The sequence below is a fragment of the Typopeltis vanoorti genome, chromosome 9, assembly GCF_054136105.1.
Source record: "Typopeltis vanoorti isolate ZY-2024b chromosome 9, IOZ_Tvanoo_1.0, whole genome shotgun sequence".
In the NCBI taxonomy this organism is placed as follows: domain Eukaryota; kingdom Metazoa; phylum Arthropoda; class Arachnida; order Uropygi; family Thelyphonidae; genus Typopeltis; species Typopeltis vanoorti.
The window spans coordinates 96069691-96092135 of NC_143557.1; the positions used below are offsets into that span (position 1 = coordinate 96069691).

The following is a 22445-nucleotide window of genomic DNA, read 5'->3' on the forward strand; positions in this document are numbered from 1 at the left end:
TCCATTAGGCCTGTGTCAATGAACTGGATCCATCATTACTCCATGAAGCTTGTAAAAACATGGGAAGTAGCTGCCAATGTTCTTTTACAGTCTAACTTTTATCTGCTGAACCTACTTTTTCTTTCTCATTCCATCTACCTCTATTTTCTGGAACAGCTTCCTTACAAAATGTTCCCCAAGAACTAAAATTCCAGCTCTTCAAAAAATATATCAGTATGTTCCTTCTTCTCCATTAACTCCTACTTATATGCTACCAGCATGCTACAGGTTCTATAATTTCTCGTGTAACATTAATGGCTTGAGGAAAGTAATCGAGTTGCACATGCTAATGAAAGTTTAGATAAATAGAAGTATTCATGGAAAAGATACACCGCATAAACTAATCTGTATGAGAGGTAGCAGAGCATATCAGTAAGATAAAGATGAGTGACATAGAAATGATATAATAAGCAGTTTACAGTTTAATGAAGGTTGAATATTTCAGTGCTGTCACACAGACAACATTGGGACAAAACATATAAAAACTGCAAATGCACACAAACAACACAAAATAAAGTGGAAATGATCAGACTTAAAAGCTTAAAGCTGTAGGAGAAGTGCCCTCTACAGACCCTAGTGTAGCATTTCTCATATACTAACCCACATCTTCTTCTTCGGCTTAAGATTTCTTTGCCTTATTGCGTATCATTGATTTGCTGTCTCTACTGCTCTTCTAATTCTGAAAATCATCCTGAACTCATTGAATCCTTGAATCTTGATTTCCTGCAATCCAAGCACCCTAACAGTGAAGTAATCTTATTTAATGACGTTAACATTTGCAACATCAGCTGGCTCCCTTTTTTCCAATTCCAGTGACCAAGCTTGAAGAGATGCTGAGTTATTTGCTAAAGAAAATAACCTAAAGCAAGTGGTTCATCTCCCAATCAGAATACCCATCATTCCACTCCACTTACCCTCTGGATCTTTTCTTAACCCTTTGATATATAAATTATTTTTAAAGTTGGAACAGATAAAACTACTATTTATTTAATTCATGTGATTTATTTCGTTAATTGTTATCTTATTATAAAGAATATTAATAATTTTGCAAGGTATGATACTTTTCTAAGCACTTAAGTAAACGTAACAGTATCAAACATTGCCATGTAGCCTCACTTCTTACATTATATTTGGCACATACATGGCATCTTTTTGCTGGATGTTGCTTTTTATCAGTAAGGGGTATATGTTCAGGGAAATGTGTCCAATTTTTTGCCTGCAGTCTAATTGGGCAGTCCTTTTGTGATGGACGTCCACGGGTACTATAATTAGGTAAAGATATATTTGACAACATATCTTCTGCTACGTTCAAACGGAAATTGTTACTTTTGATGTATTCGGTAGTTTGGACTATAAAACATAAGCATTGTAAATAGCGATATCCATCAAATAGAAAAATATTTTCTTGTAACCTTTGACGCATTTTCGCATAATTGGAAAACAAGCAAGTAGTTGGTCTTGCCTATCGACACCGCCCATTCCGCAATTGTATTTTTCTTCATCACCCCTCTCACTTCTCCTTACTTTTCCTGTATTTACCATTTCTTCTTTTGAATGCTTTGTACTTATCATTAAAACATCCCTCTTATCACGGCAACGTAATGACAAAATTCCCTGACAAGATAAAGTTTTTGATTCACCTTTTTTTTTATTTTATATGTCATCAATTTCTTAGGCATATTCTTGCAATTTTTTCTAACTGTCCCGACAACATTTGCACTATTTTTTCTCAAGAAATAAAATAATTCCGGTTATGAATACCAATTATCTAAGAATAATGTATATCCTTTTCCTAAAATAGGTTCAGCCAACTCCATGACGACATTTTGAGATGCAGGTGTATCGTTTCCCGGAATTTTATCCTTTCCTGTATAAATTTTGAACTTTGAACAATATCCAGAGTCTGATTCACATAGCTTGTAAAGTTTTATCCCAAATCGTGCTCGTTTGCCGGCAATGAACTTTACATAATATAGTCGACCTCTATATTACATAAGGAATTTGTCAATTACTACATTTTTATCTGGTGTATATAATTGCTGAAACTTATTATTCAGATAGTTGACTATATTTTGTACTTTACATATTTTGTCGTCTTTCTTTATTGTTTCATTATCCACGAAATGGAGAAAATGAGATATAGCGAAGAAGCGTTTACGAGACATAATTTTTTAATATATGGGTGTCTTGACCACAGCCTTCTTTGACCAATACATGTCTATATTAGATTTTTTTACCTGTGACATAATTATACATAATGCAAAATATGCCTGCAATTCATCATTTGTTATTGGATACCATTCTTTTTAGTAATTTCCTCGTTTATTGCTTTAGCCACATATCTATTAGTTTCTGTCATGTCAAAGAAAGCATCACAAAGTATTTGTTTCAAAACAGAAACAGGTGTCGCATTTGCACCAAATCTTAGCAAAGCAATTGCATTGATGCCGGGAATTTCCGTAAATGGTTTTATAATAGGAATATTTTCTTTTTCTTGCCAATTCCATTCATTTTCTGTTACATCGGAATCATCGTTACTAGACAATATCAGTCTTAAATGTTTACAACATTGTCTCGAGCCGAACTTCCACTGCTACTGTCGCTATTGTCACTTGACAAGTGGAAAATGCCAACACTTTCATGATATAAATTTGTCTTGCTGTTTTTATCCAAACTGTCCTCTCCGCTAAGATATTATAAATATTTGGAGACATATTAGGGATGATAATAAATTGCAACACAAACTAATTAGTGAATAGAGTTTATATGCATATATATTCACTGCCTAACACCCTAAATTCATTTGAAATTGACGTGAACTTCGTAACGTCTGTGATACGTCAAAATAAATTTTGGTGCAATAAACAAAATACATGTCACAGACGTCTTTGTATGAAATTGACGTGAACTTCGTAACATCTGCGATATGTCAAAATCAATTTTGGTGCAACAAATAAATGACGTGTCACAGACGTCTTTGTATGTTAACGGGTTAATCAGTTCTCTTCCAGGTACCCTATTGAGATGTTCTCTTCAATTGGTAATTCAGATCATAACCTCACTTTCATTTCTATTGGAATGTCCTCTCTGTCAAAGGGTGCTTAAGGGTCAAAGCTGTATAACTGAGAGGAGACCTCCACATAGCCTTAAACGGGATTAGGAGAACCGACAGGGCTTCTGACCTAATGTCCAATCCTCACCTTCTCATGGTGCACCCTGTTGGGTATCTACTTGGATACTGAACGAACAAGGATGGGCTGGCAATTTGGGATTTAGTCGACAAAATTGTATTCTTATTAGTTAAACCAAAATAAAAATGATGGCAACATGACAAAATTTCATGCCGGCTGGGGTGTTGCCGGTTAAACAAGGTCCCGTTGTTTTCGCCAGGGAACCAGGGCAAACAGCGAGTGTCAGCTACTGGAACAAATCTGAAAACACACCCCAAATCAACATCACCAAAGTTAAAGATCGGTACTATCAACATAAGAAGCCTGAATGGCAAAGAAATGGAGCTAGCTGAGGAATTAGATAAGTACCAGATCGACATAATAGGGGTGACTGAAACAAAAAAGACAAAAACTGGCGAGATCTTTCTGAGCAATAAATACAAAATGTTATATTCAGGCAATGACAATCAAGAAAAGGAAGAAGTAGCCATAGTATTCAAGACTAAACATGAATCTAATCCTCTTGGATGGCAGGCAGTCTCAAGTAGAGTGATGGGGACAAATATCAGAATGGGAACTGGACAATGAGACTAATTTGTGCCTATGGTCTCACCAAAGGTTCTACTAAGGTAGAAGTGTAGGAATTTTTTGATGCTTTAAAAAAAGCAACTGACATAATGAAAAAAAGAAAAGTTGGTCCTTGTTGGGGATCTAAATAGCAGAGTAGGAAATGATTGTGAGAAATACAAAAATATTTTGGGAAAATTTGGAGAAAAGAGCAAAGCTAATAATAATGGCAAATATTTGTTGGATTTCTGCTCAGGACATGGACTGGTTATTATTAACACCATGTTCCAACATAAAAATGTGCTCAAACTCACATAGAGAGAAGAGACAAAGAATAAGAAAAGTCTCATTGACTATGTTATTATTGATAGTGATATTTTCTCCCTGGTGCAGGACACCAGAGGGTACAGAGGATTTGAAATTGGAAGTGAATTTCATATTGAAAAGAATAACATATAAGAAAGTTTTAAAGTAAATTGAGCAGCTCTCAGATGTGAACTGTAGACTAAAATACACAAAGATTATTGAAGAAAAAATGAAAGAGTTTGAGAACAGGAATCAAACCTTGGAGATTCAGTGGCAATCCCTTAAGAAAACACTGATTGATTCAGCCACAGAGGCATGTGGTGAGGTTGTCTGCAAGGATAGAAAAATCAGAACTCCATGGTGGACACAGGAAGTTAAAGAGGCAGTGGAGGAAAAGAAGAAAGCATATCAAAGGTTCCTGGCAAATAAGTCAGCTTGTGCTTTTAGAGAATACAGAGACAAATGTAAGAAAGCTAAACACTGTGTACAACTAGCTAAACAAAAGTCATGGAAGGACTTTGGCAAGAATATAAAAAATAAATATCAAGATGGTGGCAAAATATTCTGGAGGTTGTTGAAGAAGCTTAGGAATGGAGGAAAGAGTGCTGTACAAGGAGTTAGAGATGATAAAGGTGACATGAAAACGGGAGAAAAAGATATCCTTGAAGTATGGAGTAATTACTTTGAAAAACTGCTAAATGAAACAAGCAGTGATGACAGCACAGTGGTAAAAAACACTGACCAGGCATGCAGTCTGGAATACATATCCATACTTGAAGTAGAAAAAGCCATCAAAGGCTTGAAATGTGGAAAGGCAGCAGGAGTAGATGACATTTGACCAGAAATACTGAAGTATGGTGGTATAAAAGTCTTACAGTGGCTGCACTGCATAGTTCAGAAAGCCTGGACAAAGGGAAGAATTCCTGATAATTGGAGTAGACTCTCATAGTACCCATATATAAAATGGGATATAAAACTGAATGTGAGAATTACAGAGGTATTTCCCTACTGAGTGTTCCTGGCAAGATCTATGCAAGTATACTTGAGAAACAGTTGAGAAGAATAGTGTAAGAAAAGCTGGGTGAAGAACAAGCTGGATTCAGGACAAATAGAGGCTGTCAGGATCAGATCTTCACTTTACGACAAATAGTGGAGAAAACATGGGAATATAATAAAGATCTGTATTTACGTTTTGTCGATCTGGAAAAGGCATATGACAAGGTGCCAAGAGTGAAGCTATTCGAAACGCTACAGTTATATGGTGTCAATGGAGCATTATATCAAGCAATACTTAGTCTTTATTTGATTTGTAAGTCAGCAGTTAGAATTGAAGGAAGTACAGGAAGATGGTTTAATGTTAAATCTGGTGTGAGACAAGGATGTACATTATCCCCTCTGTTATTCATTATCTATATGGATCACATGAAGGAAGTGGTATTAAACATGATGACATCAAAATTGGAGATGTTAATGTCAGCTCTTTGCTTTATGTAGATGATGTTATACTTCTAAATAAATCTCCTACAGGTCTGCAAGATTCTCTGACTTAATTGAATAACTGTTGTAATAGATATGGTATGAAGATCAGCAATAAAAAGACAAAGACAATGAAAATAGGCAGAATCATTGAAAATGTCAACTGTGTTGTGAATGGAGAATTCACAACACAGTTGTGAATGGTAATTCACAAAAAGCTGAAATGTTTTACTGGAACAAGTAAAACATTTCAGCTACTTAGGCACGATTTGTAGTGAAGATGGTAAATTAAACATAGAAATAAACAACAGAATCAGCAAAGCTGGTATGGTGGGAAGTCAACTGAATAAATTCATATGGAATAAGAGAAAAATTAGTCGGAACACTAAATTAGCTGTATACAAGACAGTATTCAAATCAGTTTTAACTGATGGATCTGAGATCTGGGTCAGAAGTAAATCACTTGACCAAAGACTAGAGACCGCAGATATGAGAGTCCTAAGAAAGATTATAGGCGTGAACTGATGGCATCAATGGCAATATCATATTAAAAACGAGGATATTAGGAAAGAACTTGACATTGTCAGCATCCAGGAATGCGTTAGCAGAGCTAATCTGGGCAAAGAAAGATTAGCTTTCTTTGCCCATTTCCTGCGAGGTTGGCAGGAAACCGACCCAGAGGAAAACCAAGATATAGGTGGATCGATATGGTACAAAGTGCCTTAGACGATAGAAATATAAGATCTGATAATGTTGGAGTCTTGACAAGTAACAGACTGATTTGGAGGAAAAATAGTAGATAGGAAATTAGTAATGATGTAATTTTTTTTTCATGTAGTACTATTGAGGGTACATGGCAGGAATTTGATGATGATGTCCTCTCTTCAGCCATTCACCTCTTATCCTTTGGCACTAACTTTCCATAGTTACACTATTGTTTCTGTTCTCCAGATGCTGCTAGTTATGACTGTATGACATTAATTATCTATGTTGGAGTAAGGGTCTTCATTCTCCACTCTGTTCAGAATTCCTACCCACTAACAAAAAAACACAGTTCTGAGAAGTGTGACAAGAAGTCCAAGAAAAAAATAATAGCATACTGTGGGTGGTTTGAAAGAGGGACTCCAGCTTTATATATATAGTTTGCAATGGCACGGGTGAGAAGTTTACTGTCATTTTGTCCTATTGATGAAGCTGTTGATTGCAATTATTGTCCTGGATACTAAAAAGGATTCTGGTGGTGGTGGTGATGTTCCACCAATTATACTCAGAAGACGTGGTCCTGAACTTGCACTTGTGCATCATGTACACTATAAAAATAAAAAATAAAAATAAATAAATAAGTACCTACCATCAAACTATTGACTTACTGCCCAAACATCAGTGCTGTCTAAAGTAATGGAGAGGGTTACTAATAGGCAACTTCTTTGGCACCTGGACGACTGTCGAATGTCAGGGACAACGAATATGGGCTCTGTCAATTAACACCCACAGCAAATCACCATGCCTGCATCACTCACTCGCCTATGGACACATGCCATGAAGGGGTTTGGAGAAATGTGCACATTTCCAAGACATATGGTAGTGGGGAATTGAGAATTTACCAGCAAAACGTAGAGGCTGCTGCTAACTTTTATAATTGGATCATCAGTTTTTTCCTGGCTCTTCATTGCAAGTTAAATTGGAGTGCATTTTCTCTTCAGATTTTCCTATTAATATAAGTGTTTTTCAAGCATATTGTTTCATTGTTGTAGCATTGCAACTTGTGTCGCTGACTTCAGAATTAGAGTTTACAATACCAATAAATAGTGCAAAAATGCTTTAAATTTACTGGTAATTCAGTAAATAAAAAATATTTTATGCACATTTTTTACAATTGTATTGTTGACTAATTCTGTAAAATAATAGCTGTTTGTCATTAAATCACCTGATATAGATGACTATAACAACTCTGATGGAGACAATGAAATTCACAATCTCAATGATGTAGAGGGCTGCATGCCAGACATCCACTGATTCTCAATTAAATTCTATACAAAATGCACAACTTCTCTGATAGCAGGGATATGAATGACAGTCAAAATATTTGCAGATCACTAACAAAAAATGTTGATATATGATAACAAACTGTCATTAATGTTGGAATACTTCTCAATGCTCAAATATTGTGAAAGTATTACAGATTTCAAATCAGATATCAAGTTTAGCATAATAAACTTGAACTGCTCTCTCATACTACATGAACATTGGAACAAGTTGCTGTAGAAGCATTATGTTGCAAAATGTAAATTCATATATATCACTAATATAACATTAAAATTTATACTGTATGAGCTTCTTCTTTGAGTGCCATCGCCTATCGGAGGTCGGCGACCACCTTGGCAAATTTTGAGCGATCCTCAGCTACTCTGAGCAGTTTCTCAGAGCTCATGTCAGTCCACTGTCTGATGGCTGCCAGCCAAGATGTTCTTCGTCTTCCTTGTCCTCTTCTTCCATTTATCTTCCCTTTTATAATCAACTGAAGTATCTTATGTTTTTCATTATGAAGTAGGTGACCAAGACATGCAGTTTTCCTTCTTTTTATGGTATCTAAAAGTTCATGTGATTTCCCCATTTGTCCCAGTACTTCCTGATTGGACGTTTTTGCTGTCCATGGGATTTTTAACATTCATCTGTATAACCACATCTCAAAGGCTTCAAGTCTTTTTATTGATGCTGTACGGTGCAAGTTTCTGCACCGTACAGCAGTACAGACCATACATAGCATTTAACCATGCGTATACTCTAAGCTCTAAATTTAAACTGCGGTTACACAATGTTGATTTCATCAAGAGCTAACAAATCGAAATACATTTCTGATTTGTTAGTTTAAAGAGGTAAGACAAATAAATTTTTTTATCATTTCTCTTTCATAAGGGAATGATGAACATCTTATTTTGATATTCTGAAATATCTTTATGATTCCAAGAAATTGACTAATGAAAGTTATGGAATTTTTAACAAAACTAGCAAATGTACAATAAAGAAGATCACTGTGCAGTTAACTGATACATATGTGATAAAAATAAAACAGAAAATTCAACTGAAGTTAGTGTTTCCAAGATTCGGTTCCTTTGACATCAACTGTATTATCAGAGAAGGAAAATAACTTCACTTGGTGAAAAAAAAAAAAAAAAAGAGACAAAGACAAAGATAAAATCTAATCACTAGAAAGGAACTCAAATAGTTGCAAGAAGAAAAAAAAATCAGAGGAAAATAGTTTATAATACTTTTATTTCCTGATATAGCGCCTCCATAGCGCAATTGGAAGAATGATGGTACATTGCGCCCTTTGGCTGGAATAGGCCTAAGTTCGATTCTCGTTGTGACGGGAAGAATCTTTATGTGGACTTTTTCAAATGAAGGTGAATTAGCCGATCTCATACGGAAGCAGTAGGGTTTTTTCATTCCGCATACAGATAAATCAACCCTTCAGAATACACGCAATTTACTGACAAAAAATATTAGTTGTGGTGGTGGTGGGCGGTAGATGGCGTTGATGGAGATGATTGGTAGTAGAGGTGGAGACAGTTGTATAGTAGGTGTCCTCCCGGGATGAGTCTTTGGACTCCTTGGAGGTGTCGCGAATAATAATAATAAATTAATCAACAACTGCTGATTCATTTTTGAGAGAGCTTTTTCCCACTACTGGATTAATCTGTGCAAAAATTAGGTCATATTTAGGCAACCACAGCCTCAATAATTCAATTTCCATAGTGAACTTCATTCAGTGATGGAAGTTGTAGATTTTGTTTAAAAATTTCTTACGTTCAGGCTTAGGGAATTCTTATCTGTCAAGTAGTAAAGACATGACTGATAAAACTATACTAAACAACAAAGAAATATATAGCATATATAATATACAAAGGGGAAACATTCTGTTCTTCAAAGTTAACTCTATACAAAAGTTTACCTAAGCTGAAAAAAATAACATTCTACAACTTTCCTCTATTTGTTGATACATCTTCCATTTGCAAGATATTATGTATCATCACAAAATCAGAGCAACAATCAGTGTTTAAGTAAACTTTTAATATAGTACCTGTTGTTAATTTTAAGTGGAATATTTGTATTTAATGCTGTTGCATTAAAGCAAAATTATTAATTAAACATATAAAAATAATTAATGCATATTAAAACATGGTATAAAAATTTCAAAACAATTTATACCATGAATTTAATTATTAATTAAATTCATGGTATAAAAATTTCAAAATAAATTTTTTAAACTTATTTTAAGCTAGGTGATTTTATAATGATGATCATCACTTTGTTTAATTAGTTTTGAAGCAATATAAAAAAATAACTTACCAAAATTTCTGTACTGCATTCCATATCACATGACACAATAAGCAGTTTAGAAAGAGGAGGATCAAGGGGAAATTCTTCCATATTTCTACCTAAAGATGTCAAATTTCCTACATTGCCTAGGGCTCCCAAAATCCATAACTGATACATAGAATTCAGCATGTTATCCTGAAGTAAAGTATTTTTAAAAATGTTAATCAGTTCAACTTCTTAACAAATGAGTCAATATACACAATCAAAATATAAGAACATTTTTCTACTATAATTTCTTGTTTTCATAATAAAAAAATAAAGCAGGGATCAAAGTTCGTCTATAATTAATTGCATTGGACAAAATAAGTTGAATGCTGATGTGCTATGCACTCTTAAAACTTGCATACATCAATAACAGTGCAATCATACAGTCAAAATTGATGCAAATTTTGTAGTGCAGATTTCATAAGCCACATGACAGCAGTTAGATCTTGAATGAGGACTCTTTCAACAAAAGAATCAGTCACTCAAGATTTAACAAGAAACATGAGTCTGAGCTAGAAATACTTGTACTATTAGTTAAGAAAGCAAAATATAAAAGAAAACATGTTAGAATTACCTTAGAAGGAAGTAAAATAGAGGAGAAAATTGTATGTCTAAATAGAATTATATTGTTTAAAATTATTGATGTCAAAATTATACTCTGTGTAAGAATGTATGTCTAAGTGCAAACATTCTCCTATTTGCCCCTTTGTGATTGCGTCACACTTCTGTTCCTTGAATAGTGCTCTTTTTGCTGAACGCGAGTTCAACTTGCCTTCCACGAATGCTTTCGCTTCGGGCATTACGGCATCGTAGGCAGCTAGCTAACAACCTTTGGACCTAACGCCTGAAGCGAAAGCGTTCGTGGAAGGCACGTTGAACACCGCGTTTGGCGAAAAGAGCACTCTTCAAGGAGCAGAAGTGTGACACAATCATGTAGGGGCAAATAGGAGAACGCAATGAGAGATCCTCCAATACAGAAAGAGGGCGCTACAAAGAAGAATAAAAAGCAAGTTCACACAGGTTTTGCCTCCCATTTTTTCTGTTCCTGTTTCTCATGTGGACAAGCAGAGTGCTGACCAATCGACAGCACCGGAAGTAATCTCCTTCCCGGTTGTTAGCTGAAGGAGTCGAGCATGTTATACGTGAGCTGAAAGCAGACATCAACTAGGGCCATCGGTAAAAGTTTACTGATGCGAGACAGCGGAAAAGTTCCCCCTGAAGGATGGTCGAGATGACGATGACAGCGATCCAGTAGACGAGCGTTTGTACGGCAAAGTGCAAGGAATGACCATTTGTGTTGATCAGTGTAACCTCCATGTGGACATGACTCGATAAAGTAGAAAAATGTCTGACTACAAAGGACAGACGAAAGAAGCGCGATATCCTCTCAGGACACCGGTAATGTACAGAAATTTCCTTATTCATGTAACAATTAGTATTGGAGCAAAGAGAGAACAGATTTCTAATTGAAAGGAAAGAGAACTTTTCAGTAGCTTTTGTGCTCAGTAATGTGTTAATCATATTGGACTAGTTGTCTGAAAGCCTGAGAGTATGCAACACTCAGTTAAATGTGAATTAATCTTTGTTAGTGAGCTTTACTTAGAATTTTGAACTAACGTTTCATGATAAATGTGTACTTATTTAACCTAGAGATGTAAATAGTGAATTTGATAATTAGAATGTTCCTTATTGCTTAGCTATTGAATTAGAATTTAGATTATGAGGGAAAGTGGTATTAAACATGATATCAGCATTGGAGATGTTAATGTCAGCTCTTTGCTTTATGCGGACAATGTTATACTTCTAAATAAATCCGCTATAAGTTTGCAAGGTTCCCTGACTAAACTGAATAACTGTTGTAATAGATATGGTATGAAGGTCAGCATTAAAAAGACAAAGACAATGAAAATAGGTAGAATTGTTGAAAATGTCAACTGCATCGGGAACGGGGAACCTGTGGAGCAAGTAAAACATTTCAGCTACTTGGGTACTATTTTTAGTGAAGATGGTAAATTAAATATGGAAATAGACAACAGAATCAACAAAGTTGGTATGGTAGGCAGTCAATTGAATAAATTCATATGGAATAAGAGAGAAATTAGTCGGAACACTAAATTAGTTTGTATACAAGACAGCGTTCAAACCAGTTTTAACTTATGGATCTGAGAGCTGGGTCAAAAGTAAAACACTTGACCAAAGACTAGAGACCACAGATATGAGAGTCCTGAGAAAGATTAGAGGCATGAACAGATGGCATCAATGACAATATCATATTAAAAACGAGGATATTAGGAAAGAACTTGATATTGTCAGCATCCAGGAATGCATTAACAGAGCTAATCTGAGGTGGTATGGTCACTTAAACAGAATGGGAGAGGAAAGATTAGCAAAACAAGTGTTCTCTGCCAGGTTTGTAGGAAAACGGCCCAGAGGAAGACCAAGATATAGGTGGATTGATACGGTACAAAGTGCCTTAGACGACAGAAATATAAGATCTGATAATGTTGGAGTCTTGACGTAAATTTTTCATGTAGTACTACTATCATATCCTGTACACCCCTTGAGAGTACATGTCAGAAATTTGATGATGATGATATGACATACCTTTGATGTGTGGGAGTTTATTTGTATGCAATTTGATATTTAATAAACATGTTTTTTCTATGTAAGTCTAAGTTTGTCTGAGCATGAGATTGATTTTACCACTTGCTAAAGTTCGAACCTGTGAATAAGGGGAAATTAAAGAAAGTTTAGAAGGTTTTTGGCCAGGATTGCAATGTTGAATTTTCTATAGGCACTTTATACTTTAACAAGATTAAGTAATACTTGAACTCTGGGAAGGTTTCTTTGTACAAGAATTCTTCAGTACTAGGACTCTGGCTGGTGCAGCTATATCAAACAAATTTTGCCAGAGTTCTGAAAGGAGAAGCAGACCCAGAGAGATAGGTTAGAGATTTCAAGCTTGGTAGGTACGACAGGGATAAGAATAGAGAAAATAATGGAAAAAGTAACAACATAACAGCACCGAACCAAATGGTCATGTGATGTCACTGATATATATATATATATATATATATATATATATATATATAAAAGCATGCTTTTTATGTTATGAAATATCCTACTATAATAAGCCGTTTTAGCTATGGTTGATTTATCATTATGCCATGAAATGTGACAAACTAGATTAAGGAAAAGAAGTCACCCATTTCAATGATTATTAAAAAAACAATGAAAAGTAAAAGATAATTGAATTTAACACAAAATTAGCAGATTCTGAATTTACTGATGAATTTTCTTCTTTTCACATAAATCTGAAGAAAATTTAACAATTACAGAAGCTAGTGAGTAGAGTTTAAAAAAAAAATTTATAAGGGTTATTAAACAAACTAAGAATTTCAGGTATTTTGGAACTCTAACCATATGTGATAGCAGAGCAGAAGAGGATGTTAAAAAGAGAATTACAAAGGTAAAAAATGTATTCACAGTTAAGATTTATTTGTATAACATGAGCTAAGCAAAAATATTCAGAATACAGGAAACAAATGTCAAAAGTGTTTCGTTGTATAGAAGCAAAGAAAATCACAGCAAACATTAAGAATAAACTACAAACTTTTTATCAATAAAAATCTATTTTTACTGATAAAAAGTTTGTAGTTTATTGATAAAAAGAGAGATGATATATAATTTCCCAATAAATAATTTCATCATGATTATGGATCTGGTGAAGGGTTGAAAATTTAGAGTTGGGGTTTAGACTTTTTGGGTACATCTGGAGACAGAAAAAGCTGCCAACCATGCACACTGTAGATGTAAGCATATGAAAAAAGCTAGGCGGTAACTTGCTGTCTCTACACAAACACCAGCAGCATCAGGAACAAAAAAGTAGAGTTGTTGCCTTGATGAATACGTTTTAGCCTAAGATTATTGGTATTAGTGATTATTGGCTCTCGGAGTCTGATGCAGTAAATGGAAGTGAGTGTAAAGAGCAGAGCATTTTTAGAAAGGACAGAAGATATAGAAGAGGAGGGGATGGGAAAGTTACTACTGATGATATCAGATGATTTTTGTCCAGTTAGGGGTAGATACTCACGAAAACAATAATGGTAATATCCCATGTAACAGTGAATTTAAGGCTATCTGATGTAAAGTTTAGACTAACGGGGTGAAACATATGGTGGGGTGTTACTGCCGACCTGGTGGTTAAGCTGCTGAGGACAACGAAATGCATCACCAAATTACCCGGATGAGTACTAAGTGAATAATCATGATGGTTGACTTAAATTATGCAGTATCTCTGAATATATCCTTAGAGTTTGAAGAAGCGGATGATAATGCAGAAGAAGAAGAAGATGATAATGCAGAAGGAATATCATGAGAATAAGAGTTAGAGGAGTTATGAAATAAATAAAATGCAGGCTGGAAAAGTTACGAGTATGGTATAGAAAGTTAAGTTGGAGTATGAAAAGAAATTAGCTGTGCCAGTTAAAAGCCACTTGAAAGAATTTCATCATTATGCTACAAGTAAAAGAAAAATGACTGTGGATGAATAATTTTAGTTAAATGTAGGTGTACCCTTGTTTGTCAAAAGCTGGTGGGATTGTTCAAACAATGGTGTGCAGTACAACCACTGCATTGAATGAAGAGATAAAGGAGAATAAAGTTCAAGAGCTGTTGAAGAAACTGGATAAGATTTTGGTAATAAGGACAGATGGGATGTCAGCATGTATACTAAAGGAATGTTCAGCCAAATTGGCTCATTCATTACTTAAACAAACAGTTCTACTCACTGCTCTGGGTGAGAAAAATTTAGCTCTCACCCCTTTCTTAACTGCACACAAACTTAACTTCCATGGATACCCACTTGTCATCTCTCTACCTTCCATATAACATAACAAAAATTTTCATCAGTCAATGACCTATAACACCCTCTGAGAACTTTAAATACCTCTGTCATATCACCCCCCCCTTTCTTCTGTCCACCAGTGTCTGCAAGTCCACATGTGCTCAATCTATTCTCATAATGTAGATTCCATAATACTGATATCATCTTTGTAACACTTCTCTTGCAATCTTTCCTCGGCTTTTTTTTTATCTCCCCCTCCATAATCAGAAGACCAATATCAATGTTCATTTCAACATCACAATTATTCTCTAAGCTGTATTTGCAACTTTTTTGCGATGTGACCTTTGACTTTCAATTTCTTATTGAACATAACACCAAGACCCATAGCCTCATCAACTTCTTGTAGATCCTACTAATATAATATGCCATTGGAAATCGCATCATGCCAAAGTGCATAACTTCATGTTTATTAACACTGAATTATGAGCCATCATTTGACATCCCAACTTATTCAAATCATTCTGTAAGTGTGTATATCAGTGGCATCCCTGATTGCCAGCTTATCTTTGCATCATTAGTGAACAACTGAACAGCTGCTGTCAGGTCCTTTCCAATATCATTAATTTATAGACTGAACAACAATGGTCCAAGAACTGATCCTTGAGTACATTACTGGTCACCTTAAATCTGGTAGATTGACCCCCCCCCCCCCCATATACCACTTTCTGATGCTAGTCTGTCAGCCACTAACTTATCCAAGTAGTTTATATCCCATCCCACAGTATATGCAATAGCCTTTCATGTGGCATCCTATCAAATGCTTTAGCAAAATACAACAGTATCATAGTATATCCATGCCCTTTATCCAACTCAGCCATAACGTCATTATAAAATATGAGCAAATTGCTAAAACATGACCTCCCTTTACTAAACCATTGCTGTTCCTTGCAAAGTATATCTTGTCTGTCAACTCATTTCTGTAAGTTAGTTTTTACCAACTTTAAAATCTTCAATCTTCATGACCACTGCAGAGATCTGACAGTTGGTAGTTAGAAAGATCAGTTTTTGCACAACCTTTGTACAATGGAACTATCATACATTCTTTCTATCCTCATGAGAAGGATGGAAAGTAATCTGGATAATATAAAAATTATCTGGATAAATGGAAGCAGAATGGACATTTTCTCAGGAAACAAAGAATTCTAATGAATTCTCCTGTTAGAATGTATAAGAATTCCAGAAAAAAGGGATGTCCAAATCAATACAGAAAAGGACCATATAGAACTAGAAATGAGATAAAAAAAACTGAGACCTGAAACCAGAAATGAGATCAAAACAATAGCCAACAATAATTCATTGTCATCCTATGCTTGCCAGAAGAGTGGTCCCCGTGAGTTTGCAATTTAACTACTAGGATAACTAAGTAGTTAAAAAAAAAAAAAAAAAAAAAAAAAAAATTGCAGCAAGAATAAACGATTCAATTATAATGAGAACAATGGAGACAAAATTATCATTAAGAGAGAACAACAGTTAGAAGATTTTGCAATGAGTTTAAAGATAGAAATTAGCTGAAATATCCTGAGAAACTGCATAAAAATATATATATAGTAGAAGTATCCAATGAGCAAATCATCCGCATAAGGTTGACATTACAAGGAGCTTGAGATAGAGAGTATGATGGAAAAGGGACTTGTGTTTTTTTGGGGGCATTATATAACATATTGCTAACTTTTTACATGTACTACTCATCGTATTTTTACATCAAGAGCCTCTATTCAGTTGTATATGTGAATTCCTGAAAACATTTATGATCATACATGGATATATATATATAAGGTAAAATGAGCTACCTACATATCCAGGTACCATATTATTATTATCTGAGATCTCTAGGTAGTCCAGGACTCATCAAGGGAGGCTATACATCACCCAAACCAGCTGTCATGCCTTCCCTTAAATTCATTCACATTGGATGCATTCACTAACCTAAAGGCAAACTATTCCACTGCTTTTATCCCTTTCTTGACTGCAAGCAAACTTAACTTAAATGGATGCCCTCGTGTCCTCTCCTCATCTTCCATATAACGACAAATTTCATCAGATGATATCCTTTAACACCCATTCAGAAGTTTATAGATCTCTACCATTATCATTCCTCTTTCTCCTGTTAACCAGTCTGTAATCCACATACTCCCAATCTGTCCTCATAATCTAAATCCCATAATCCAGATATAATCATGATAAGTCTTCTTGGCACTCTTTCCTCAGTTTTTTTTATTTCCTTGGAACCCAGAATCCAGAAATATGTCAACACTATAAGACAATTTTTTATGGGTGTAACATAAGAGCAAAACATTGTTTTGATATCTGAATGAAAGACCCTTTGAAATTATGTACCATTTAATACAGTGATTAACACAAGATTCATGAAGGTTGCATTACAATACAATTTGGAGACAGATACCATTTTATTTATTTCAACACCTTCATAGTTTCTGTGAGTGCAGCACACATACAAAATATATGTTTAAAATTATGATGAAAAGCTCTTTAAAATCGAAGTCATTTAAAGTGCAAAACAAAAAAAAAAAGGTACCCCTCAAATAGTCTACCACAGAGGAGCAAATGTGAATTAAAAAAACATCCAATTCTGGCCTATCAAATTCTGTTCCTACAAAAAAGGAATCTTACTAAATTTAATAGCTACAGTTTTTACTGTTTAAGGGTTGTTCAACAAAAACTGACCAATGACGAATGTATAAGATAAACATTGTAACATTGTGATGGGACTGATCCGTGATGAAAAATACACTATGATTACTAATTTAATTCAAAGGTAATCTCAAAAATTGCTTTTCAGCTTATAATACATAGAAATCTGCAAGAAATTTTTCAATAGTAAGCTTTTATTTATAATTCGATGAAAAGGAAACAAGGATGTCAACAAAAAAAATTCGCTAGAACAAGCTATTCCTGTGGTCCTCCATGAGTTTCCAACAGTGAATGCTTAAGGGTCAAAGTTATATAACTGAGAGGAGACCTCCACATAGCCTTCAAAGGAATGCAGAGAATCGACAAAGGCTTCTGACCTAATGTCCAATCCTCACCTTCTCGTGGTGCACCCAGTTAGGTATCTAACTGGATACTGCACGGATGAGGATGGGCTGGCAATTTGGGATTTAGCCGACCAAATCGTATTCTTATTGGCTTAAACCAAAATTTCAAACGATGGTACAACATGACAGAATTTCATGCCGACTGGGGCATCACCCAATTAAACAAGGCCCCCGTTGTTTTCGCCAGGGAACCAGGGAAAACAGGAAAAGACCAGCTACTGGAACAAATCCTAAAACTTATCCAAACTCAACATCACCAGAACTCAAGATTGGTACTATCAACATAAGAAGCCTGAATGGCAAAAAATTGGAGCTAGCTGAGGAATTGGATAAGTACCAGATCAGCATAATAGGAGTGACTGAAACAAAAAAGACAAAAATTGGTGAGATCTTTCTGAGCAATAAATACAAAATATTATATTCAGGCAATGACAATCAACAAAAAGAAGAAGTAGCCATAATATTCAACACCAAATATGAGGTTAATATCTTCTTGAATGGCAGGCAGTCAAAAGTAGAGTGATGTGGGCAAATATGAGAATGGGGAACTGGACAATGAGACTTATTTGTGCATATGGTCCCATAGAAGGTTCTACTAAGGTAGAAATGAAGGAATATTTTGAGGCTTTTAGAGAGAGCAACTGAGACAATGAAAAAGGAAAAGTTGGTCCTTCTTGGGGATCTAAATAGCAGAGTAAGGAATGATTGTCAGACATACAAAGTATTTTGAGAAAATTTGGAGAAAAGAGCAAAGCTAATAATAATGGCAAATACAGGAATTTTATTGTTGATAGTGATGTTTTCCCAATGGTGCAGGACACCAAAGTGTACAGAGGATTTGAAATTGGAAGTGATCACCATTTAGTCTTGAGCAGGATAAAATTGAATTTCATATTGAAAAGAAGAACATGTAAGTTTTAAAGAGAATAAAAGTTGAGCAGCTCTCAGATGTGAACTGTAGACTCAGCTATCAGCTAACGCCTTTTTATTCCCGTATATGGGAGTAGGCGAGGCCATTTAGCCCTATCTAACTTTTGGAGCCTGAGTGGGCAGTTCAACCTCCACTGGTACCCAATCAGAGACAGATGGACCAAAACTATCTCTAATTAGGTGGTACGCAGTGAAGAGAGATGGCTCAAATGTGCTGCCATCTCGTGGTCCCTAACACAATATATTTAATGTCTGAAATAATGTGGGTTCTACGGTCGATTTTCTTGAGTTTGCAGGACGAAAAACCCGAGTTTCCGGGAGGAAAAACCTGCTTGCCCGTGCCAGAGATCGACTAACTCGGGAACCGGTTGAAAAAAGGCTTAGAAAAATTTCCTCTAGTCGCCGACTAGACTCGAAACGAAGTCTTCCTTCGTGCGTCCAAGCACGGTGGTGTGCAAATGCCACATCCACTGAGCTACACAGGCTCCTTGAACTGTAGACTAAAATACACAAATATTACTCAAGAAAAAAATGAAAGATTTTGAGAGCAGGAACCAAACTTTGGAGATTCAGTGGCAAGCCCTGAAGAAAACACTGATTGATTCAGCCACAGAGGCATGTGGTGAGGTTGTGTGCAAGGATAGAAAAATCAGAACTCCGTGGTGAACACAGGAAGTTAAAGAGGCAGTGAACGAAAAGAAGAAAGCATATCAAAAGTTCCTGGCAAATAAGTCAGCTTGTGCTCTTAGAGAATACAGAGACAAATGTAAGAAATCTAAACACTGTGTAAAGCTGGTTAAACAAAAGTCATAGGAAGACTTTGGTAAGAACATAGAAATTAAATATCAAGAAGGTGGCAAAATATTCTGGAGGTTTTTGAAGAAGTTCAGAAATGGAGTAAAGAGTGCTGTAAAGGGAATAAGAGATGATAAAGGTGACATGAAAACAGGAGAAAAAGATATCCTTGAAGTATGGAGTAATTACTTTGAAAAACTGCTAAATGAAACGAGCACTGATGACAGCACAGTGGTAAAAAATACTGGCCAGTCATGCAGTCAGGAATACATATCCATACTTGAAGTAGAAAAGCCATCAAAGGCTTGAAATGTGGAAATGCAGCAGGAGTAGATGATATTTGACCAGAAATGCTGAAGTATGGAGGTATAAAAGTCTTACAGTGGCTGCACTGCATAGTTCAAAAGGCCTGGATAGAGGAACGAATTCCAGATGATTGGAGTAGAGCTCTCATAGTGCTCATATATAAAAAGGGAAATAAAACTGAATGTGAAAATTACAGACGCATTTCATTACTGAGTGTTCCTGGTAAGATATATGCAAGTATACTTGAGAAATGATTGAGAAGGATTGTGAAAGAGAAACGTGGTGAAGAACAAGCTGGATTCAGGCCAAATAAAGGCTGTCATGTTCAGATTTCACTTTACAATAGATAGTTGAGAAATCATGGGAATATACCAAAGATCTGCATTTAAGTTTTGTAGATCAGGAAAAGGCATATGACAAGGTGCCAAGAGAGAAGCTATTCCAAATGCTACAGTTATGTGGTGTCAATGGGGCATTATATCAAGCAATACTTAGTCTTTATTTGAGTTGTAAGTCAGCAGTTAGAATTGAAGGAAGTACAGGAAGATGGCTTAATGTTAAACATCGTGTCAGACAAGGATGTACATTATCGTCTCTCTTATTCATTATCTATATGAATCACATTATGAAGGAATGTAGTATTAAACCTGATATTAAAAATTGGAGATGTTAATCTCAGCTGTTTGCTTTATGTAGACGATGTTAGACTTCTAAATAAATCTGCTACAAGTCTGCAAGATTCCATGACTAAATTGAATAATTGTTGAAATACATATGGTATGAACGTCAGCATTAAAAAGACAAAGACAATGAAAATAGGCAGAATCATTGAAAATGTCAACTGTGTTGTGAATGGAGAACCTGTGGAACATGTAAAACAATTCAGCTTAGGCACGATTGTTAGTGAAGATGGTAAATTAAATATGGAAATAGACAACAGAATCGACAAAGTTGGTATGGTAAGAAGTCAACTGAATAAATTTATATGGAATAAGAGAGCAATTAGCCAAAACACTAAATTAGCTGTATACAAGTCAGTGTTTAAACCAATTTTAACTTATGGATCTGAGAGCTGGGTTAGAAGAAAAACAGTTGACCAAAGACTAAAGACCGCAGATATGAGAGTCCTGAGAAAGATTAAGGGCATGAACAGATGGCATCAGTGGCAATATCATATTAAAAACGAGGATATTAGGAAAGAACTTGATATTGTCAGCATCCAGGAATGCATTAGTAGAGCTAATCTCAGGTGGTATGGTCACTTAAACAGAATGGGAGAGGAAAGATTAGAAAAACAATTCTCTACTGGGTTGGTAGGAAAATGACCCAGAGGATGACCAAGATATAGGTGGATTGATAAGGTACAAAGTGCCTTAGACGATAAAAATATAAGATCTGATAATGTTGGAGTCTTGACGGGTAACAGACTGATTTAGAGGAAAATTGTAGGTAGGAAGTTAGTAATGATGTAAATTTTTAGTACTATCATATCCTCTACACCCTTGAGTGTATATATCAGAAATTATATATCAGAGATCATTAATCAACCTAAATGCTTTTTTGGTGTTGAGTGAAGAGTTCATAGGGACATCAGCACAAATAACATTCAATAATTGAACAGATTTGTGATTTGTACAGAATTAAACAGTTGATCAAGAGTAAAACAGTTGCTTCCATTTGAAATGGAAACAAAAAATTATCAAGATGTTGGATTACTATTCTTTACATATGGTTGCTTATTTTTTTTCTAAGTTAAAAGATAAATATAATGAATACTGAATGAAGAATCCCGCATGGAATGATATAAAAATTACCACTATTAAGAATGACAATATATTTTTATAATGAACATAAAACAATAGTTCACCCTGCCTCTAAAAAAAAATGTTATATCTGTACCTGAGGAGGAGGATCCATAAAATGAAACTGAAGAAGATCTTGTACGCCAAGTGATTTTAATAACAGCACCACATTAGATAAATTGGTTCTCTGTATTTCTGGAATAGTAGTAGTGAGCATTTCTTGTTTATATTGGCTTTCTGTATACAAACGAAAGCAGTGTCTGAAATAAAAGGATATCCATTAATTTTAGTATTAACCAGAATAGCAAACAAGATCTTGGCATTAAATTCAGATGCCATAAAAATTAAGAATGAAATCATTTTTATGACTTTTTAAATCAAAAATTTAAAGAACAGCAAAGTTACTTACATACATAAATCAAATTAAATAATGCATATATTGAATCAAGAAGTACTAACTACTAATATTACACTGTATGAATAAGTCATCCAATATCAGTTTCAGTAATAATATTTTAAAGCATCATCATCATAATCAAATTCCTGCCACGTACCCTCAAGGGGAGTACAGGATATGACAGTACTACATGAAAAAATTACATCATTACTAACTTCCTATCTACTTGTCAAGACTCCAACATTATCAGATCTTATATTTCTATCGTCTAAGGCACTTTGTACCGTATCAATCCACTTATATCTTGGTCTTCCTCTGGGTCGTTTTCCT

General features: G+C 35.1%; 1 protein-coding gene across 1 annotated transcript in view; it reads right to left on the bottom strand.

The window, feature by feature from the left end:
* The window catches only part of Prp16 (ATP-dependent RNA helicase l(1)G0007), a 261425-nt gene that overhangs the window by 53598 nt on the left and 185382 nt on the right, over positions 1-22445 (bottom strand). Inside the window, exons 17-18 of the mRNA XM_090397330.1 lie at positions 21816-21978; positions 9909-10073 (exon numbers count right to left, since the gene is read on the bottom strand). Of these exons, the coding sequence (XP_090253456.1) occupies positions 9909-10073; positions 21816-21978 (328 nt within the window). The remainder of the gene's footprint in view (positions 1-9908; positions 10074-21815; positions 21979-22445) is intronic.